We start from the raw sequence: 20,371 nt of genomic DNA, 5'->3' as shown, positions 1-20,371 counted from the left end.
CATCCTGAGCTGGATCCACAGGGATCATCCATCCAACCCCTGGCCCTGCCCAGACCCCCTAAAATCCCCCCCGGGCACCCCTGTCCAAACCCCCTGGAGCTCTGTGGGGCTGTGCCCATCCCTGGGAGCCTGGGCAGTGCCAGCACCCTCTGGGGGAAGAACCTTTCCCTAAAATCCATCCCAAATCCCCTGACACAGCTCCAGCCATTCCCTAAATAACCCAGCAGCAAATCCACTCCCTCTCCACATTGCTCATACACACTGAACACTCCAGCACACCTCCCTGTCCACTTGTTGGTTTATATTCCCATTTTTTTTCCATTGGATGATAGGATCCTTTTTGTCCATGGCTCCAGAATAAATCCTGATATTTTCCCCTTTAACACTGGCAAACTGCCTGAGGCCCCATATCCTGGAATATATTTCATATACCAGCCTCTACCAGCCAAATGTTGTCCTGGTTTTCCAGAGTTAATTCCATCAGAAGGGTCACTTTTGGGTCATTTCCAGAGCCTGACCTTGCAGGTATCTTCAGGAGTTTGCTCTTAACAAGTCTTGAACTCATAAACCTCCCCCAGGAACAGCAAATGTTAAAACACCCTTGTCACCACTGCAGATGTTGGATTTTAACAAATTAAGGGATAATCAATGTTGTGGCTTTATTACCCCATTAATGAAGCTGATTGTGCCTTTTCCAAAGCTCCCAGTGCCTCTCAAGGGCCTGATTTCCTTCTGCTCCCTGGGCATCAGCTGCACCTTGCTGCAGGTGTCCCCTGTGGTGGGTGCTTTGGTTTGAGAGGCTCAGGTGTCTGCTGAGGAAGGCAGGAGCTTCTCTTGAAATGGGAAATGTAAAATGTAAACCCCTCCCTCTGAATTATTACAATTTTGAGTTAAGGGGCTCTCAGGCAAAGATATGGGAATTAGGAATAACAGTTCTTTACTAGGAAAATTAAAATAGCAATGCAGTATTACACAGAACAATCCCAGCCCTGCCAGAGTCAGAATCCAAGCTGACACCCGTCAGTCAGTCAGGGTGTTGGCACAGTCCCATTCAATGGTGGCTGCATCCTCCTGCAGGGGCAGATGTGGTTCAGCTGGAGCAGTGCTCCTGGAGAAGGTGCAGTTTCCTCTGAAGCTCCAGGGATGATGTGCAAAGGTCTGGTTTTCCTCTGGAATCCAGTGGGAAGAAGGTTCCTTGGTGTCCCAAATGTCAGTTTTTCTCTGGGTAGGAAAGGCTTGGCTCCTCCCCTGGCTGGAGCATCTCCCATGGGATGATGGAATTTTATCAGTCATGCCCTGGGACTCAGTGGCCATGAACAGGAGATATCTCCTGGAGGGAGGATGGGCTGTGGGAAGATAAAGATGATTGCCCAGCTGGTTTAAAGATGGCCCATGAGCAGGAGAATCTCCTGGAGGGAGGATGGGAAGACGGGAAGGTGGAAAAGAAAACTGCCCCAGCTGGATTTAACAGCTGGCCCATTAACAGGAGATATCTCCCTGGAATTATGGGTCCTGGAAGAGATAAAAAACACTGCTCTACCTGGATTTAACAGCTGGTGATGGAATGGAATGGAATGGAATGGAATGGAATGGAATGGAATGGAATGGAATAGAATAGAATAGAATAGAATAGAATAGAATAGAATAGAATAGAATAGAATAGAATAGAATAGAACAGAACAGAATGCTGGTTACCTCCTGCCTTGCAGACACAGGGTCCCCTGGTGGAACTGGGGCTGTGGGGGGTAACTCGGTGCTGACCCTGAGGAAGAGGTGTCCACCCTGCAGTGTCCAAGGACAGGGCTTGGAGCACCCTGGGGTAGGGGCAGGTGTCCCTGCCATGGCAGGAGGAGGAATTTGCTCACCTTTGAGGTCCTTTCCAAGCCATTCCATGACTCTCTGAAGCACAGCGAGAGGGGCAGGTGAGCCCCATGCCCAGGCAGGGTGTGCTGCACTCCCCTGGCCCGGGGCTCTCTAACCAAAGCTTTCCCTTGCAGAACTTCCCTGCTGAGGGCCCGGCCCCGGCTGCTGCTCCCGGTGCAAAGCCTCGTGTGCCTCGCTGCCTTTGGCCTGGCCCTGCCCCTGGCCATCAGCCTCTTCCCCCAGATGTCCGAGGTCAGTGCCTGTCCCACTGTGACAAACCCTCTCTGCCCCCGGGTAACTCTGCCACTCCTGTGCCTCCTCCTCAATTCCTGCAGTTGGTTTTGATATTCCTCTCCTGAGCAGGGCAGCTGTGCCAGGCAGGTGAAGGAGCCTGTCCCTCACAGAGGGGTTAAAATATTATATATTATATATATATTTGTATATAAAAATTATAAATATTATTATATATTACATTGCATTATATTATATTATATTATATTATATTATATTATATTATATTATATTATATTATATTATATTATATTATATTATATTATATTATATTATATTTAAAATAATAATGCAATTATATTATATATTATATATTATATATTATATATTATATATTATATATTATATATTATATATTATATATTATATATTATATATTATATATTTATTATATATTATACATTATATTATGAAATATTATAATAATACATTAATATTTATTATAATATAATATAATATAATATAATATAATATAATATAATATAATATAATATAATATAATATAATATAATATAATATAATATAATATAATATAATATAATATAATATAATATAGTTAGTATGTTATTGTAAATATATTCTTATAAATATCTTATTATATATTATTATCAATAATATCCTATAGTATTATAAATATATATAAATATATATAAATATATATAAATATATTATTTATATAATAATATAAACATTATTATATATTATTATAAATATTATGTAAATATTTATGTAAAATATTATGTTATATAATACTCCCTCCTTGGAGTTAAAATATTGAATCCAAGCTCTGTCCATGAGGCCAAGAGCCTGGAGCACCCACTGGTGGGGATGTTCTTCCCCAGAGCTTCTCTGAGGGGTTTTGCTTTTTCATCTCCTGGGAAGACCCAGCCTGGGGGTGGATGAAGGAAAACCAGCCAGGGAAACAGGGAATGACCAATGCAATCACTCAGAGAGTTCATCTGAACAAATTGCTGGGGTGGGTTTATGTCTGAGCCATTAATTTTGGTGATTGGGGCTTTTCCTGGCTGTAAATCTGCATTTCCAGAGAAGGTCTCCATTCCTGAGGAACAAAACCTCTGTCAGCCAGGGACTGTCTCACCAGGTTCTTCCTGTGTCAGCTGCAAGGGCTGATCAGGGGTTTGTATCACTGTCTGCAGGTTAATTCATATTGTTTCAGTCTGGGTGGGTTTTTCCATGACTTCCAGCCAGGGAATCTTGTGTGCTGACTGACAACCACGTTGGGGATTCTCTGTTGTCCTTCTTGCTGTCTCCAGGCTGAGACAAAACTGTCCCTTCTCTCTAAGAACCTGAATTTATCTCAGTCTTGGAGCCTCTTGCTAAAAGACGTGTTTGCTGAAGCTTTAATGATTCACACGGCTCTTCCTTCAACTTTTCCTAATTAGTCAACATGGTTTTTGGAGCCCTTCCATCAGAGCAGGCCCAGCGCTGCAGTCAGAGGCTGCACCAGCCCCAGTTGCAGAGGCAATGTGATTTCCCTGCCTCTCCTGGGCTCTGTGCTCCCCCAGAGCCTGGCAGTGCTTCTGGCAGGAGCTCAGCCTCAGCTCCCTGGCCAGAGCTCCCTGCTCTGATCCCAGTTCTGCTCCAGGCCCTGCTGCCAGCGCTGCCAGCTCTCCCACCTGCTCAGGGTGGAGCCTGGAGCACGGCCAGCCCGCCCTGTGTGGGCACAGCATCCCTCCTGCTCCTCTTCCAGGCAATCACGGAGTCTGCAAGGCTGGAAAAGCCCTCTGAGATCATCCAGCCATTCCCAGCCCTGCCAGGGCCACCACCGACCCTGTCCCCAAGTGCCACCTCCACAGGGCTCTGAAATCCCCTCCAGCCCTGACTGTTGGGAAGGATGAGCCAGGAAAACCTCACAAATATGAATGCTAGATTCTGAGATATGGAATCCATGAAATGAAAGCCACTTTTGGGATACCAAACCTTTAAGTTACTGAATAACTTAAAGAAATAGGATGGCCAGCTGAAAGTGATCCCCTCCTGATAGAACAATGTCTTCTGCTCTGCTGGAGAGCAGCTCCAAAGGTCAGAGAAGACTTTGCAGGGTCCAAAGAGCAGTTTTTAGAGTTTAAATTATAATACACTATGGTAGTGTAAGGATTCTTATAGGCTGTATGCTATAGAATTTGTATCTTGTGTTAGATTGTTTAGTGGGAATTAGAATATTCATCATAGAAGAAGATTTATTGTGTTGTAAATGGGAAATTGCCCTCTTACCCCTCTTGCTCTTCTCTCCTTTACTGCTGCCACCCCTCTATTACCTCACTCCCTCACTCCCTCACCCTCTTATTCTCTTCCTTCTTTGTCCCCAAGTGCCACATCCACAGAGCTCTGAAATCCCCTCCAGCCCTGACCACCCTTTCCAGGAAGAATTCCTTCCTTGTATCCAGTTTAAACCTTCCCTGGTGCAATTTTCCTGGAAATTTCTGATTTCCTTCCTATTTCCAGGAAAAATCTTTCAGGGAAGCAAGACCACAGCAGGTAGCACCAACCTCATTTATCCCAAAGGTGACATTGCCACTGTTCCTGCAAAATCCTGCAATCCTAAAGTGATTATGGGTTGGAAGGACCTTCAGGACCCTCTTGTTTCATGCCATGACAGCGACACCTCCCACTGGAACTGTGTCTCTCTGGGTGACTCATAATTTCTCCTGCAGCAGTATCTGACAATTCAGCAGGGAAAAATCTCATTGATTTTAGCAGCTGAATGAGTTCTAACCCAGAGGGAAAATCCAGGACAGAATTTAGCTCTGAGGACAGTGGGACTGCAGCCCTGGGAGGGAGGGAGTGACCTTGGAAGGCAGCTGGGATGTTGTGGCAGGGCAGAGGTGAGTCAGCTCTGCTGGGGGATGACGTGCCCTGCCCACGCTCCTGCCAGGGAAAACCTCCCCTGCCCCAGCTCTGCCTGCTGGGATCCAGCTCTGCTCCTTGGGATCAGGGCCCTGCACAGCTGGATCCCACATCTGCTCACACCACAGGCTCAGGGGCAGTCACAGAATCCCAGAGGGGTTTGGATCAGGGGGGACCCAAATCCCACCCAGAGCCACCCCATCCATGTTCAGGGACACTCCCACTGCAATGTCCCACCTGGCCTTGGGCACTGCCAGGGATCCAGGGGCAGCCACAGCAAATCTGGGAATTGCAGCCCAGGCAGGAATTCCTTCCCAAGATCCCAGCCCCATCTCCCCTTTCCCAGTGGGAGCCATTCCCTGTGTCCTGTCCCTCCAGGCCTTGTCCCAAATTCCAGCTCTCCTGGAGCCCCTGCAGGGACTCTGAGCATTCCCTGGAATTTTCCCTTCTCCAGGGAACATTCCCAGCTCTCCCAGCCTATTTTTCCATTATGTTTGCATTTTCTATAAACCTGTGAGTGTTTCCAGAGGACATTCCCCTCGTTCTCCACAATCTCTTTGGAGGTTTCTGTGGTGATGCTCAAGGGAGCAAAGCAAGAGGTTTACCTGGAATAATCTCTATTTCTGGGTGGGGAATCCAAATCATCTTGCAGGGAGTGCTTCTGAAAATCTGAATTTTTGGGCACTCATCACCAGACCAGTGGTTGGGCTCGATGACCTTGGAGTCTTTTCCAACCTGAGTGATTCCACGTTTCTGTCAGACAGGGAATTGTTTAAACCCTGATCTCTGTGCAGGTGGGAATGTCTTTGCTTTTCCCATGGACACAGCAGGACAGGACAGGGAGCAAATCAGCACCAAGGTGCAAGAGACGTGTTCTGTTCCAAAAACACAGCTGTGGTCTGGCACAGGAATTGTGAGGAGCCAAATTCTGCCCTTCATCACACATTCACAACCTTGTGTCACTCAGGGGGTGTTTTGGGCCAGGAGTTTGTGTGGCCACCTTTGATCCTCTCTCCTAACAGGGCTCAAACTCACAGTTGGTTTTCCAGCAGAACTGGAGCCTTGCAATAGTTTTAATAAATTTGCTGGATAAATGCAGCCACCTTGTCCCATCAGCAGCAACTCCAGTGAAATCAGAGTGTCAGGGAAGGTTAATGCACCCTGAGCCTTTTTTTTTGGCTTGATATCCAGCCTGGCTTTTGTAGGGATGAAACTCCACTTGGATTTCTGCAGTGGTGCTCCAGAATCACAGCTTGTTTCTAGGTATTATGGCTTTAAAGAGAACATTATAAAAATAAACCCCTCGTAGCAGCCACGAATCCACGGATCCTTGGGAATACTCACGCTGGAGCTGCTGAGAAACGTTCTTGTCATCCCAGGATTGTGTTAACTGTGGTACCTAAACCCATCAATATGCATTGAGTAATTCACTGCTGTTAAGTTTGGGAGAAACATGTAGTTAATGCATTTAGCCCACAACCTCCAAGTGCCTCCCATGCCCCCCGGGGAATCTCTTCCCTCTCCCAATCCCCACTGACAACTCCTACTCAGCTATGCACTGCCAATGGAAACAGCTGTGACAGCTCCAAACCGAAAATGGGACTTGTGCAAATGAAATTCAGTGTAGCAGCAGAAAGAAAGAGCCACGGGGTTGCTCCTCTGCTCTGCTGCCCTGCTCCTCCAGATCGCTCCAGGAGCTGGTGGCACCCTCAGCCTGGTGGGATGGTGGGGATGGGGATGGCCAGAAATGGAGAAATGGAGAAACAGATCTGGAGAATGGCAGAGAAACCTTCCACCACCACCTGAGTGCTGCTGCTCCCACCTGGGGGAGGTTTAAAGGGCATTTTTTGGGTGATGCTCGATGATAACCGTGGCTGATTTCAGCCTTTCCTTAAAAATAATCTTCCTTTTGGATCTCCAGGACAAGGGGAATAAACAGCCTAAAAACCAAGGCTGAGCTATTGTTTTCCAATCTGTTTTAGCCTTCATCTTGTTGGCAGGCTGCTTTAGAAAAGCAAAAGGTTAATGAGCCAATGTGCAGTGGGATTATTGCAGTAAAGATGACAGTGAACCAGTAATTACTAATTAGATGCAGTTTAACAGGAGGAACAAGTGAAATCTCCTCTTCACCAACTGTCAATAATTAGCAGATTTGGTGAGGTTGAAATGTGTCCACAGTTAAAAGGCTGATTTTTTAATGAAATGGCACTTGACAAAAGAGCTGTGTGGAGGTCACAGCCACAGCCCCCGAGACGCTTCCCCATTCCAGACTCAGGAGGGAAATCAGATGCAATCCAGCAGGGGGTCCCCACGGAACCATCCCTCCCTTGGGATTGCTCTGCACGGGGGGAAGGGCAGCAGGAGGGATTCTCTGCAGAAATTTTGTCCAAGTTGGATGAGAAAGCCAGGCAAGGAATTCGCCAGCTGCCATGGTGGGGGGGGGCAAAATTGTTTGAGAAGTGCAAAGTTGCGCTTTGCTTCTGGGGCTGGGGAGAGGCTTGCTGGGGTGCTGGGGAGCCTTGGGGGGAGGCTGGGATGGAAGGAGCTGCTCTCAGCACAGAAGAGGCACCAGGTCCTGGCAGGAGGGAAGTTCTCCCAAAGGCTGCAGAGCATCCAAGCTGTGCCTGAGAGAGCTGAGCTCCCTCCTGCTCGCGGCGCCTCCAGCAGCACCACGGGGCTCAGCTGGGGCGCCTCTCCTGAGGGCTGGCCCAGATTAACTCCTGGGTTATCTCCTGCTTCATCTCCTGGTTCATCTCATGGTTCATCTCATGGTTTATCTCATGGTTCATCTCATGGTTCATCTCATGGTTCATCTCTTGGTTTATCTCATGGTTCATCTCCTGCTTCATCTCATGTTTCATCTCCTGGTTCATCTCATGGTTCATCTCATGGTTCATCTCATGGTTTATCTCATAGTTCATCTCATGGTTTAAATCCTGCTTCATCTCCTGCTTCATCTCATTGTTCATCTCATGGTTCATCTCATGGTTCATCTCATGGTTCATCTCATGTTTCATCTCATGGTTCATCTCATGGTTCATCTCATGGTTTAAATCCTGCTTCATCTCCTGCTTCATCTCCTGCTTCATCTCATGTTTCATCTCATGGTTCATCTCATGGTTTATCTTCTGGTTTATCTCCTGGTTTATCTCATGGTTCATCTCATGGTTTATATCATGTTTAATCTCCTGGTTTATCTCCTGGTTTATCTTCTGTTTCATCTTCTGGTTCATCTCATTGCTTATCTCCTGGTATATCTTCTGCATTATATCCTGGTTTATCTCCTGGTTTATCTCCTGTTTTATCTCCTGGTTTATCTCCTGGTTTATCTTCTGGCTTATTTTCTAGTTTACCATCTGATTTATCTCCTGTTTTATCTTCTGCCTTACCTTCTGGTTCATCTTCTGGTTTATCTTTTGCCATATCTTCTACCATATCTTCTGGTTTATCTCCTTGTTTATCTTCTTGCTTTATGTCCTGGTTCATCTTCTGCTTTATCTTCTGCCTCATCTTTGGGTTTTTCTTCTTGCCTTCCCCTTGTTGACAAAAACAAGAGTGTCTTTGTTCTCCATGTGAACCTCATATGAAGATCCCAGGAGGCTTCTTTAATGAGATGACTTGAGCAGAACCCCCAGGATTTAGGTGACAGTGAGGGGCTGAGCACTGACGTTGGATTGGAGGGAAAATCTGAGGTGTTTGGGAAAGTGTTGAGCCCCTTTCTGGCTCTCAGATGAACGGTGGTGGTGCCCAGTGGCGTTTCTGGGGTTTCTGGTGTTCCTGGGTCCTGCAGCCCTGCCCAGCCCTCTGCAGTGTTGAGGGAGCTGTGCTAGGATGGTTTATCCTGTTAATCCTCTCAAGACAGGATTTATCTGAGCTGAGTTTTGACATCAGAGAGCCAGAATCCCCCTTTGAGGGGTCCCTGCTCCAGGGACGTTGCAGGGCAGAGATCTCAGGTTTTGCTGCCAGAGTCACCCGTGAAGGGCACACCTGACACCCCATGGCCCTGGTGGAACCTGTCCCTGCTGCCACCTGGGCAGGACAGCTCTGGGCTGCAGGGACCTGCCCCAGCCCCTGCTCCCACCTGGACTTCCTCCCTCTGGCATCATCCTCACCATCACAGGGAGCCCTGGAGCTGGGTTTGCTTTAGACACCACCCTCCATGGGATAGACTCCAGCTCGAGGTGACAGCAGAGCTTTTGGGGAGTTCAGGTGCATTCAAGGCAGGTTCAGGTGCTCCAAACATCCCCAAGGCAGCCCAGAGCATTCCTGGCTGCAGGTATTCCCAAAGAACATGGGAAAGGATGCCAGGTGTCCTGGTGTGAAGGACAGGTGTCTGCAAATGAAGGCAGGAGCTTCTCTTTGAAATGGAGAATGTAAATCCCCTCCCTCCAAATTATAATATTTTTGAAATTAAGGGGCTCTCAGGGAAAGATATGGGAATTAGGAATAACAGTTCTTGACTAGGAAAATTCAAATAGCAATGCAGTATTACACAGAACAATCCCAAACCCTGCCAGAGTCAGAATCCAAGCTGACACCCGTCAGTCAGTCAGGGTGTTGGCACAGTCCCATTCAATGGTGGCTGCATCCTCCTGCAGGGGCAGATGTGGTTCAGCTGGAGCAGTGCTCCTGGAGAAGGTGCAGTTTCCTCTGGAGCTCCAGGGATGATGTGCAAAGGTCTGGTTTTCCTCTGGAATCCAGTGGGAAGAAGGTTCCTTGGTGTCCAAATCTCAGTTTTTATCTGGGTAGGAAAGGCTTGGCTCCTCCCCTGGCTGGAGCATCTCCCAGTGGGATGATGGAATTTTATCAGTCATGCCCTGGGACTCACTGGCCATGAACAGGAGATATCTCTGGAGGGAGGATGGGCTGTGGGAAGATAAAGATGATTGCCCAGCTGGTTTAAAGATGCCCATGAGCAGATAATGTGTGCCAGGAGATCAGGGGCACTGCCCCACCCAGCTGGGACAGAATTCACATTGCTGGTCACATCAGCCCCACACCAGGCTTAGTCCTCTCTTCCCCTTCCAGTGCTGCTGTGTCCTGATCCAGCAGCCCCCAGCTCCTTCCTGCTCCAGGGAGGGTCTTGGCTCAGCCTGGAGCTCCTGCAGAGACCTCACAACCCAAACATTCCACACCCTGCATGGCTGGGGCGTCCCAGTCAGGAAAACCCCCCAAAATTCTCCTTTTTGTGTGGTAGCTCCTCATTCCCACCACGTGGTGCTCTCTAAGGTTCTTCTGGGATGCAGCAGATGTTGTGTGCCTGAAATTCCTGCTGCCTGCTCCACTGGTGGAATTCCAGCTGCAGATCCATGGTGGTGATCCCAAGGAGCAGCTCTTGCCTTGTCCCAGGTCATTTCCCAATTTCCCATTTCCCAAACTCATTTGGAAGCTCTTCCCTGCTGTGCCCTTTGGATTCTTGTCCCTTTTCCAGGAGAGAAGGAACCAGTTTGGCAGAGCAAAGAACATCTCTGGATCATGACATCTCCCATTCCCATGGGGTTTTCTCCCAAATCTCAAGATCAAAGCAAAGATCAAAGATCTGGAGCTGAGAGATCTCAGTCAGTTTAAACACCTTTCTTGTCCAAAATCCTGGAATCGGGGAACGGTTTGAGTGGGAGGTGACCTTAAACCCATCCAGTGCCACCCCTGCCATGGGCAGGGACACCTCCCACTGCCCCAGGCTGCTCCAAGCCCTGTCCTGCCTGGTGTGGGACATTTCCTGGGAGCCAGGGGCATTTCCAAGGGGAAGGGAAAGGGGAGGAGAAGGAGAAGGAGAAGGAGAAGGAGAAGGAGAAGGAGAAGGAGAAGGAGAAGGAGAAGGAGAAGGAGAAGGAGAAGGAGAAGGAGAAGGAGAAGGAGAAGGAGAAGGAGAAGGAGAAGGAGAAGGAGAAGGAGAAGGAGAGGAAGAAGAGGAAGAAGAAGAAGAGGAGGAAGAAGAGGAAGAAGAGGAAGAAGAGGAAGAGGAAAAAGAAGAAAAAGAAAAAGAGGAAGAGAAAGAAGAAGAAAAAGAGGAAGAGGAAGAAGAAGAGGAAGAAGAAGAGGAAGAAGAAGAGGAAGAGGAAGGCTCTGGCCTTCAGGGAGTGCTGAGGAGCCCCCAGCCCCTCAGGGTGGCTCAGTTCCCCTCAGGGTGGCTCAGTTCCCCTCAGTTCCCCACAGGGTGGCTCAGTTCCCCTAAGTTCCCCTCAGTTCCCCTCAGGATGGCTCAATCCCCCTCAGGATGGCTCAGTTCCCCTCAGTTCCCCTCAGGGTGGCTCAGTTCCCCTCAGTTCCCCTCAGTTCCCCTCAGGGTGGCTCAGTTCCCCTCAGTTCCCCTCAGTTCCCCTCAGTTCCCCTCAGGATGGCTCAGTTCCCCTCAGTTCCCCTCAGTTCCCCCCTCATGGTGGCTCAGTTCCCCTCAGGGTGGCTCAGTTCCCCTCAGTTCCCCTCAGTTCCCCTCAGTTCCCCTCAGGATGGCTCAGTTCCCCTCAGTTCCCCTCAGTTCCCCTCATGGTGGCTCAGTTCCCCTCAGGGTGGCTCAGTTCCCCTCAGTTCCCCTCAGTTCCCCTCAGGGTGGCTCAGTTCCCCTCAGTTCCCCTCAGTTCCCCTCAGTTCCCCTCAGGGTGGCTCAGTTCCCCTCATGGTGGCTCAGTTCCCCTCAGGGTGGCTCAGTTCCCCTCAGTTACCCTCAGTTCCCCTCAGTTCCCCTCAGTTCCCCTCAGGGTGGCTCAGTTCCCCTCAGTTCCCCTCAGTTCCCCTCAGGGTGGCTCAGTTCCCCTCAGTTCCCCTCATGGTGGCTCAGTTCCCCTCAGTTCCCCTCAGTTCCCCTCAGGGTGGCTCAGTTCCCCTCAGTTCCCCCTCAGGGTGGCTCAGTTCCCCTCAGGATGGCTCAGTTCCCCTCAGGGTGGCTCAGTTCCCCTCAGGGTGGCTCAGTCCCCCTGATGGTGGCTCAGTTCCCCGGCCCCGCCTGTTTGGGTGACCCTTGGCTCGGTGTCAGCCGGGCCCGGGCAGGGTCAGCAGTGAGCCGAGCCCCGCCGCTCCGGGGGCTGGGCCTTTGTTCTCCCTCCCTGCCCCGCAGCTTTGATTTGTGACCCTGCTGCTCTTCCTTTGTTCCCTCGCTCCCGAGTGCTGAACACTCTCCAGAATCCCCGGCAGGAGCAGCAGAGCGGGGTGTGATGGCAGCAGGGCAGGTTTGGGGTCGGGGGTGGCGGTGGCAGCAGCGAGAGCCCAGGGGCTCCTGTCAGACAGGATCGGGTTTCATGTTTATACCCCTGGCGTGCCTGGGAGACAGGTTCAAGTATGTAAACTATCCCCTGCAAGCACAGGCTGTGCAGGTGTGTGGGTGCTGGTGGGCATTAAAAACATTCCTGACACCAGCTCCTTTGAGCAGCCCTCAGCCCCCGATGGCCAGGAGCCATTAGGAGTCAAAAGAAAGAGCTGACATCCGACAAGTCCGGATAAACAGCCAAACATTAACCCTTGGAGTGGCCCGAAAAACAGACTTAAAAGGCTCTTTGTGGAAAGAAACCTTTTTTTTTTTTTTTTTTTTGGTGTTAATTGCTGTCTTTCTTCGGGACACCTTTCAGCAGCACCTCCTGTAAACACAGGGGCTCCTCCCCAGGATTCCTCAGCCCTCCCTGGATCCTTGGCTTTGCTGCTCCATCCTGGGCCACAAACCCAGTCCCTTCCCCTCCTCTGAACACCTGGGGAGCCTGGAATATTCCCTGAGCTGGAAGGATGAGGGATCCACAAGGATCATCCGACAGGAATCATTAAATCACAAAATAACTTTAATATCAAACCCATTCATGCTCTTCCCTCCCATTCCCTGCCTTACCCCTCTGGTCACACAGGGTTGGATTTGTCATTTTTTTTGGTGTGTTTGGGGTTGCTTTGGCTCATCTGGAGCAGCTCTGACAACTCCAAGAGGTGCAGGATGCAAAGGAAGGGGATCAGCTGTCCAGACTTGCCTGCTTGGGGCTGGGAATGCCTTATTAATCACATCTCACATATATAATTATCTCTAATTGCTTTCTGAATTTCCTGTTCCCAGTCAGGCTGGTGGTCTGGGGGAGAAGGAAACGTGCTGGAGGTTGGGAACCTGAGGGGTTTGTTCAGCTTCCCTGCAGCACCAAGGGCATCCCTGAATCCTGCTCTTCCTCCTGAGCAGCAGGAGAATTCTGGGGTCCATGTCTTCAGCCAAGAGCAGCAAATTCCTCCTTCCTTGACAGAATTCCTTGAGGAATTCCTGCTGGAATGACCTGAGAGCTCATTTTCATCCATTTGTGATCATGCCCACATCCAAAATGGGGTTTTATTTCACTTCCAAGAAAGGAGAAACTCGGTGCCTGCCCAGGTGCTTTTCATTCCAGCAAGGATCAGGAATCACAACCAAACTCTGAATTTTGGGAGCTCTCAGGGCTGGTGACTTTCCCACCAATCCATCCAAAATCAGCATCCTGTGATGGGAGGGCTCTTCCAGGGAGAATTTTCTTCTCTCTGAGGAAGGTCCTGGTGAGGCCACGAGCCCTGAGGTCACCTCAGACCTTTCTGGATATGGATTTACTGTGGGAAATGCAGATTTACCCCACACTGAGCCTTGGGTGTCTCCTCTCTCTGCGAGACAGAAACTTTTTGTGAACTTGCTCTTTGAAATCTTAAAAGGTCAGAAGTTTTATTGGGGGGCTTTGGGTGGTTTTGTTTTAACCCTTGAGGTTTCTGGTGCTGTGGGCATCCCTCTGCTTCCCCAAAAAACTCAAACTCTGCAATGGCTTGGAGGTGCTGCCTGCTGGGGTTGTCCTCCCAATTTCTATAAATCTGGAATTGCTGAGGCTCTGAGAGCTCAGTGGCAACCAAACCCCAAATAAAGGTTTAGAAACCTGAATATTCCAAAGAACAGGGCCAGGAAGAGGTTCCAGGCTGGAAAAAAACCCTTTAAAATCATCATTTAGGCTGGAAAAAAAAACCCCTTTAAAATCATTATTTAGACAGGAAAAAAAAACTTTTAAAATCTTCATTCAGGCTGGAAAAAACCCTTTAAAATCATCATTTAGGCTGGAAAAAAACCCTTTAAAATCATCATTTAGGCTGGAAAAACCTTTAAAATCATCATTTAGGCTGAAAAAAAACCCTTTAAAATCATCATTTAGGCTGAAAAAAAAAACTTTAAAATCATCATTTAGGCTGGAAAAAAACCCCTTTAAAATCATCATTTAGGCTGGAAAAAACCCAAATATTTCCAAATATTCCAAAACAACCAAATATTCCCGGGCAGCCAAATATTCCAAAACAACCAAATATTCTCAAATATTCCAGGGCAGGCAAATATTCCAAAACAACCAAATATTCTCAAATATTGCAAAACAACCAAATATTCCCAAATATTCCAGAACAGCCAAATATTCCAAACCAATCAAATATTCCCAAATATTCCAGGGCAGCCAAATATTCCAAATTTTCTCCATTTTTATTGTTTCAAGATAATTAAAGTAATTTAATTTAATTTAATTTAATTTAATTTAATTGAACCATTCCATGATTTCTGATCTTGAGCTCTCAGGAGAATTTCCATGGTTTTTGAAAAACAATTTGACAATACAACAGTTTTTTATTGTGAAAATTGAACATTTCTTTCAAAGATGGGTCAAAAAGACTTGGGAGAAACCTAAAATGAAGAGAAATCACCTCTTAAATTCAAGTTTTATTATTAATTTGAAGGAAAACTTCACAAAATTCAGGTTTCTCTCAAATGTTTTCCCCCCCCCAGTTCTGTGGTTTGGGCAGAAAACTGAATAATTCAATAATTAATGAGTCAGTCATTTGTTTTTCAGTCATGAGAGCATCTCTCAACCAGTGTGTCCAGTTTGGGGACAGGGTGGGATTTTAGAAAAACTGGGAAGATGTCAGGAAAGAGCTTTCAGTGCAACATTTCAGGCTGAAATCTGCCTTGTGAGGAGCAGCAGGGGTTTAGTCAGTCAGGTTTGACAAAGCTGAGCTGCTGATCCTTGGGCACGGGCCTGGGGGGGATCTCAGGGGTGAGGAGCTGGAATTGGGGATTTAGGGAAATTCCAGTGTGGGGGTGCCTGGGGATCTCTGCAGCCAGAGGCTGGAGAGCCTCAGAAATGTTTCCTGGTTTTGGAGTGTTCCCTGAATTCTCTCAGTTGTCTGCAGGGCTGGGACAGTTCCAGGAGAGCCAGCACTGCTGCCCTTCTCCCATTCCTCAGGGACTGATCCATGGGGGCACTTGGGTGGTTTGGGTGGGATGGGACCTAAAAAACATTAATTCCACCCCCTGCTGTGGGCAGGGACACCTTCCAGGGCCAGGGAGAATTCCAGGGACAGGGAGAATTCCAGGGACAGGGAGAATTCCAGGGACACCTTCCAGGGACACCTCCCAGGGACAGGAAGAATTCCAGGGACATCTTCCAGGGACAGGGACACCTTCCAGGGACAGGGACATCTTCTAGGGACAGGAAGAATTTCAGGGACAGGGAGAATTCCAGGGACACCTTGCAGGGACAGGGAGAATTCCAGTGGTCAGGGACACCTTCCAGGGACAGGGACATCTTCTAGGGACAGGGACAATTTCTGTGGTCAGGGACACCTTCCAGGGACAGAGACACAATCCAGGGACAGGGACACCTTCAATGATGAGAGACACCTTCCAGGGACAGGGAGACATTCCAGGGACACCTTCCATGGTTAGGGACACCTTCCATGGCCAGGAACAATTTCTGTGGTCAGGGACACCTTCCATAATCAGGGACACAATCCAGGGACAGGGACACCTTCAATGATGAGAAACACCTTCCATGGACACCTTCTGTGGTCAGGGACAATTTCTGTGGTCAGTGACACCTTCCATGGCCAGGGACATTTTCCATGATCATGAACACCTCTCAGGGACACATTCCATGGTCAGGGACACCTTCCAGTACAGGGACACATTCCAGGCACACCTTCCACTAGGCCAGGTGCTCCAAGCCCCACAGTCCAAGGGGAGCTGCTCAGTGACCTGAAATCCTGCTGAGACACCACAAATCCATGGGGCAGGATGGATCCATCCCAAGGGGCTGGGAGAGCTGGGGGAGGGACTCACTGAGACAATTCCATCATTTATGAGCACCTCTGGAGAGCTGGGAAGGTCCCAGATGACTGGGAATGCAAATGGACATGGCAAGAAAGGGACTGGAGAATTCCTGAGGGAAATGGGAAGGGCTGGAGAATTCCTGAGGGAAATGGGAAGGAATGGAGAATTCCTGAGGGAAATGGGAAGGGCTGGAGAATTCCTGAGGGAAATGGGAAGGGAATGGAGAATTCCTGAGGGAAATGGGAAGGGGCTGGAGAATTCCTGAGGGAAATGGGAAGGGAATGGAGAATTCCTGAGGGAGATGGGAAGGGAATGGAGAATTCCTGAGGGAAATGGGAAGGGGCTGGAGAATTCCTGAGGGAAATGGGAAGGGAATGGAGAATTCCTGAGGGAAATGGGAAGGGGCTGGAGAATTCCTGAGGAGCTGGGAAGGGGCTGGAGAATTCCTGAGGGAAATGGGAAGGGAATGGAGAATTCCTGAGGGAAATGGGAAGGGAATGGAGAATCCCTGAGGAGCTGGGAAGGCTCAGCTGGAGCAAAGGAGGCTCAGGGACCTTGTGGCTCTGCACAACTCCCTGCCAGGAGGGGACACCGGGGGGGATTTAGGATCTGGGAACAGGGACAGGGACAGGAGGAGAGGGAACGGCCCCAGGGTGGGAATTGGGGAATTTCCTCATGGAAAGGGGGGTCAGGGATTGGGATGCCCAGGGAGGTTTGGTGTGCCCATCCCTGGGGGATTTCAGAGCCCTGTGGATGTGACAATGGGGACACAGTGGTGGCAGTGCTGGCATGGTTGGGCTCTGTGATCTCCGAGCTCATTCCCAGCCCAAGCACTCCCTGATCCCCGGTCCCTGCCCCCGGCTGAGCTGCCCCAGGGCTCGGCGGTGCTGGCCCTGCCCAGGTGGCCACCGGCCTGCCCGGAGGTGGCCAAGAGCCGCTGGAAGGGCCGGGAGCCCCGAGGAGCCAGCAGCACCCTCCCCGCCGGAGCAGAGCCACAGTGACCATCCTGCTCCTCCCTTCCCCCAGCCCCCATGACCCTCCCCCTCCCAAAACTGGCTGCTTTCTCCCTTCTTCTCCCCCCTCCTTTTATTTTTTTTTTTTTTTTTTTTTTTTTTTGGCTGAGCGATGAGCTGTATGCCAAATCCATCTGCTCCTGTCTCCCCTAGCTGCCTTCCATATCGTTCCAGGATCCCTGGCAGCCAGCCTAGACCTATCTCTCTCCCTGCACTCTCCGGAGCACATTCCTTTCTACACCTTTTCCCGAGCTGGGATAGAAACGAGTATCAACCCCAAACAAAAAGCATCTGCTTTCTGCCTGCTGCTGCCTCACCGGCCTCGCCCGCACGTTCCGCCCGTGTCGCGCCGTGCGAAGCGCACGGAGCCCCCCGCCCGCCCCCCCGGCAGCGCTGCCGCTTTTTGGGGTTCGGGGCGCCCCGACTCCCCCGCGCCGCTCCCGCGCCGGCTCCGCAGCGCCAGCTGTGACCATTTGTTCCTGCAGCCCACGCCAGCACTCGGAGCCAGTTCTTTATCACCCCAATTAGCCTTGTCGGAGCTGATGAGAGGAGAGGCTTCCACTGCAAGGCAGGGATGGGGGGAAGAGAGCTGGAGAGCCGCGGGGACCCGCCGGCGGTGCCCGGCTTTGTTCCAGGGAGGGAGGGATGGGTTTTACCGGGTATGGGGCACTGCTCAGGTACCCGAGGGATTCCCGGCTTTGTTCCTGGGATGCAGGGATGGGTTTTACCAGGTATGGGGCACTGCTCAGCTACCTGAGGGATTCCCAGCTTTGTTCCAGGGAGGGAGGGATGGGTTTTACCGGGTATGGGGCACTGCTCAGGTACCCGAGGGATTCCCACCTTTGTTCCAGGGAGGGAGGGATGGGTTTTACCGGGTATGGGGCACTGCTCAGCTACCTGAGGGATTCCCGGCTTTGTTCCAGGGAGGAGTGGATGGGTTTTACCGGGTATGGGGCACTGCTCAGGTACCTGAGCCATTCCCACCTTTGTTCCAGGGAGGGGTGGATGGGTTTTACCAGGTATGGGGCACTGCTCCGTTACCTGAGTCATTCCACCTTTGTTCCCTGGAATAGAGGGATGGGTTTACTGGGTCAGGAACATCACTGCTGGCACTGCTCAGCTACCTGAGGAATTCCCACCTTTGTTCCAGGGATGCAGGGATGGGTTTTACCAGGTATGGGTCACTGGCACTGCTCAGCTACCTGAGGAATTCCCACCTTTGTTCCAGGGATGCAGGGATGGGTTTTACCAGGTATGGGGCACTGCTCAGTTACCTGAGCCATTCCCAGCTCTGTTCCCTGGGATGGATGAGTTTTATCAGGTCAGGGGCACCGGTGCTGGCGCTGCTGCCATCCTGCCAGAGCTACCTGAGTCATTCCCAGCTCTGTTCCCCAGGAGGGATTGATGGGTTTTATCAGGTCAGGGGCACTGGCACTGCTCAGTTACCTGAGCCATTCCCAGCTCTGTTCCTGGGATGGATGGATGGATGGGTTTTAGCAGGTATGGGGCACTGCTCAGTTACCTGAGCCATTCCCAGCTCTGTTCCTGGGATGGATGGATGGGTTTTAGCAGGTATGGGGCACTGCTCAGTTACCTGAGCCATTCCCAGCTCTGTTCCTGGGATGGAGGGATGGATGGATTTTACCAGTTTAGGGGCACTGGCTCTGCTGCCATCCTGCCAGAGCTGCCTGAGCAATGCTGGCCCATAAACCCTTAGCAAGGTTCAGGGCACAGCATTTCTTGGGGTTTTCCCCCTTTTCCCTCCTGCTCTTGGCTGTCTGCCAGAGGGAAAGAAGCATCCTCAGGATTCACCTGCTCCAGGGGCTGGGATGGGCTGTGGTTCATCCCAGCCATGATCCTGGGTGAGCTGGGGTGAGCTGGGGTGAGCTGGGATGAGATGGGATGAGATGGGATGAGCTGGGATGAGATGGGATGAGCTGGGATGAGATGGGATGAGCTGGGATGAGATGGGATGAGCTGGGGTGAGCTGGGATGAGATGGGATGAGATGGGATGAGCTGGGATGAGATGGGATGAGATGGGATGAGCTGGGATGAGCTGGGATGAGATGGGACGGACTGGGATGAGTTGGGATGAGATGGGGTGAGCTGGGATGAGATGGGATGAGCTGGGATGAGCTGGGATGAGATGGGATGAGATGGGATGAGATGGGATGAGTTGGGATGAGCTGAGATGAGCTGGGATGAGATGGGATGAGCTGGGATGAGTTGGGATGAGCTGGGATGAGCTGGGATGAGATGGGATGAGATGGGATGAGATGGAATGAGATGGGATGGACTGGGATGAGCTGGGATGAGCTGGGGTGAGCTGGGATGAGATGGGATGAGTTGGGATGAGTTGGCATGAGTTGGCATGAGCTGGGATGAGCTGAGATGAGCTGGGATGAGATGGGATGAGTTGGGATGAGCTGGGATGAGCTGGGATGAGCTGGGATGAGTTGGGATGAGCTGGGATGAGCTGGGATGAGCTGGGATGAGCTGGGATGAGTTGGGATGAGTTGGGATGAGTTGGGATGAGATGGGATGAACTGGGATGAGCTGGGAGCTGCACCCTGCTGTGTCCCCCTGGATCTATAATAGCAAAGCTTCCAGCTGAAGGAATTCCTGCCCCTCCCACGGCCTCATTGCAGTGTCCCATGTTGCATCCCGAGCTCTCAGTGCAGCCTTCAGCCCCAAACCCTGGGGTTGCCCCAGACTCCCCTTGTAGCCCTGCCTGGAGTGGTGCTTCCCACCCTGGGTCCCCTGGGAGCTCCTGTCCCTCCTGGGATTCTGCTGATTCCTTGGTGAGGTCCTTTCCTGGGAACCCCCAGAGCCAGGGGGGATCCCTGGCACAGGCAGGACTGGGAGGAAGAGGAGGATGGGCATGACTGAAGGCCAGGCCATGGGGGGCTCTGGTTTGGGGGGACAGTGTGGGACAGGTGCCACCCATCGTGCCTCCACATCCATCCCAGTTCTGTGCCAGTGGGAGGTTGGCTGAGCTGCTCCAGGATTTTGAACAGCAAAAAATGAGTGAAATGACACTTTCCAACCAAAAACTCCAACAGGGGAGTCAAAGCCTGGCCTTGTGCCCAGCAGGGTTGTGATTTAATATTATTTTGATACCTGTAATCTCCCTGTTCTTCTCCATCTGAATTCCAGGTGGGAGGAGGAGGTTCCTCCTGAGGGATTTCTGAGCAGCTTTCCCAATTTTCTGGACATTTTCCTGGGTGCAGATGCACCCTTGGAGCTCCTGGGGCTCTAGAGCAGATTTTA

General features: G+C 50.5%; 1 protein-coding gene across 1 annotated transcript in view; it reads left to right on the top strand.

The window, feature by feature from the left end:
• The window catches only part of SFXN5 (sideroflexin 5), a 102,553-nt gene that overhangs the window by 72,108 nt on the left and 10,074 nt on the right, over positions 1–20,371 (top strand). Inside the window, exon 13 of the mRNA XM_056490228.1 lies at positions 1,998–2,115. Coding sequence (XP_056346203.1) covers positions 1,998–2,115 — 118 coding nt within the window. The remainder of the gene's footprint in view (positions 1–1,997; positions 2,116–20,371) is intronic.

Source organism: Oenanthe melanoleuca, chromosome 4 (genome assembly GCF_029582105.1).
Source record: "Oenanthe melanoleuca isolate GR-GAL-2019-014 chromosome 4, OMel1.0, whole genome shotgun sequence".
NCBI classification, from domain to species: Eukaryota; Metazoa; Chordata; class Aves; order Passeriformes; family Muscicapidae; genus Oenanthe; species Oenanthe melanoleuca.
The sequence above is the reverse complement of the archived record's forward strand: the minus strand, read 5'-3'. Positions and strand labels throughout refer to the sequence as shown.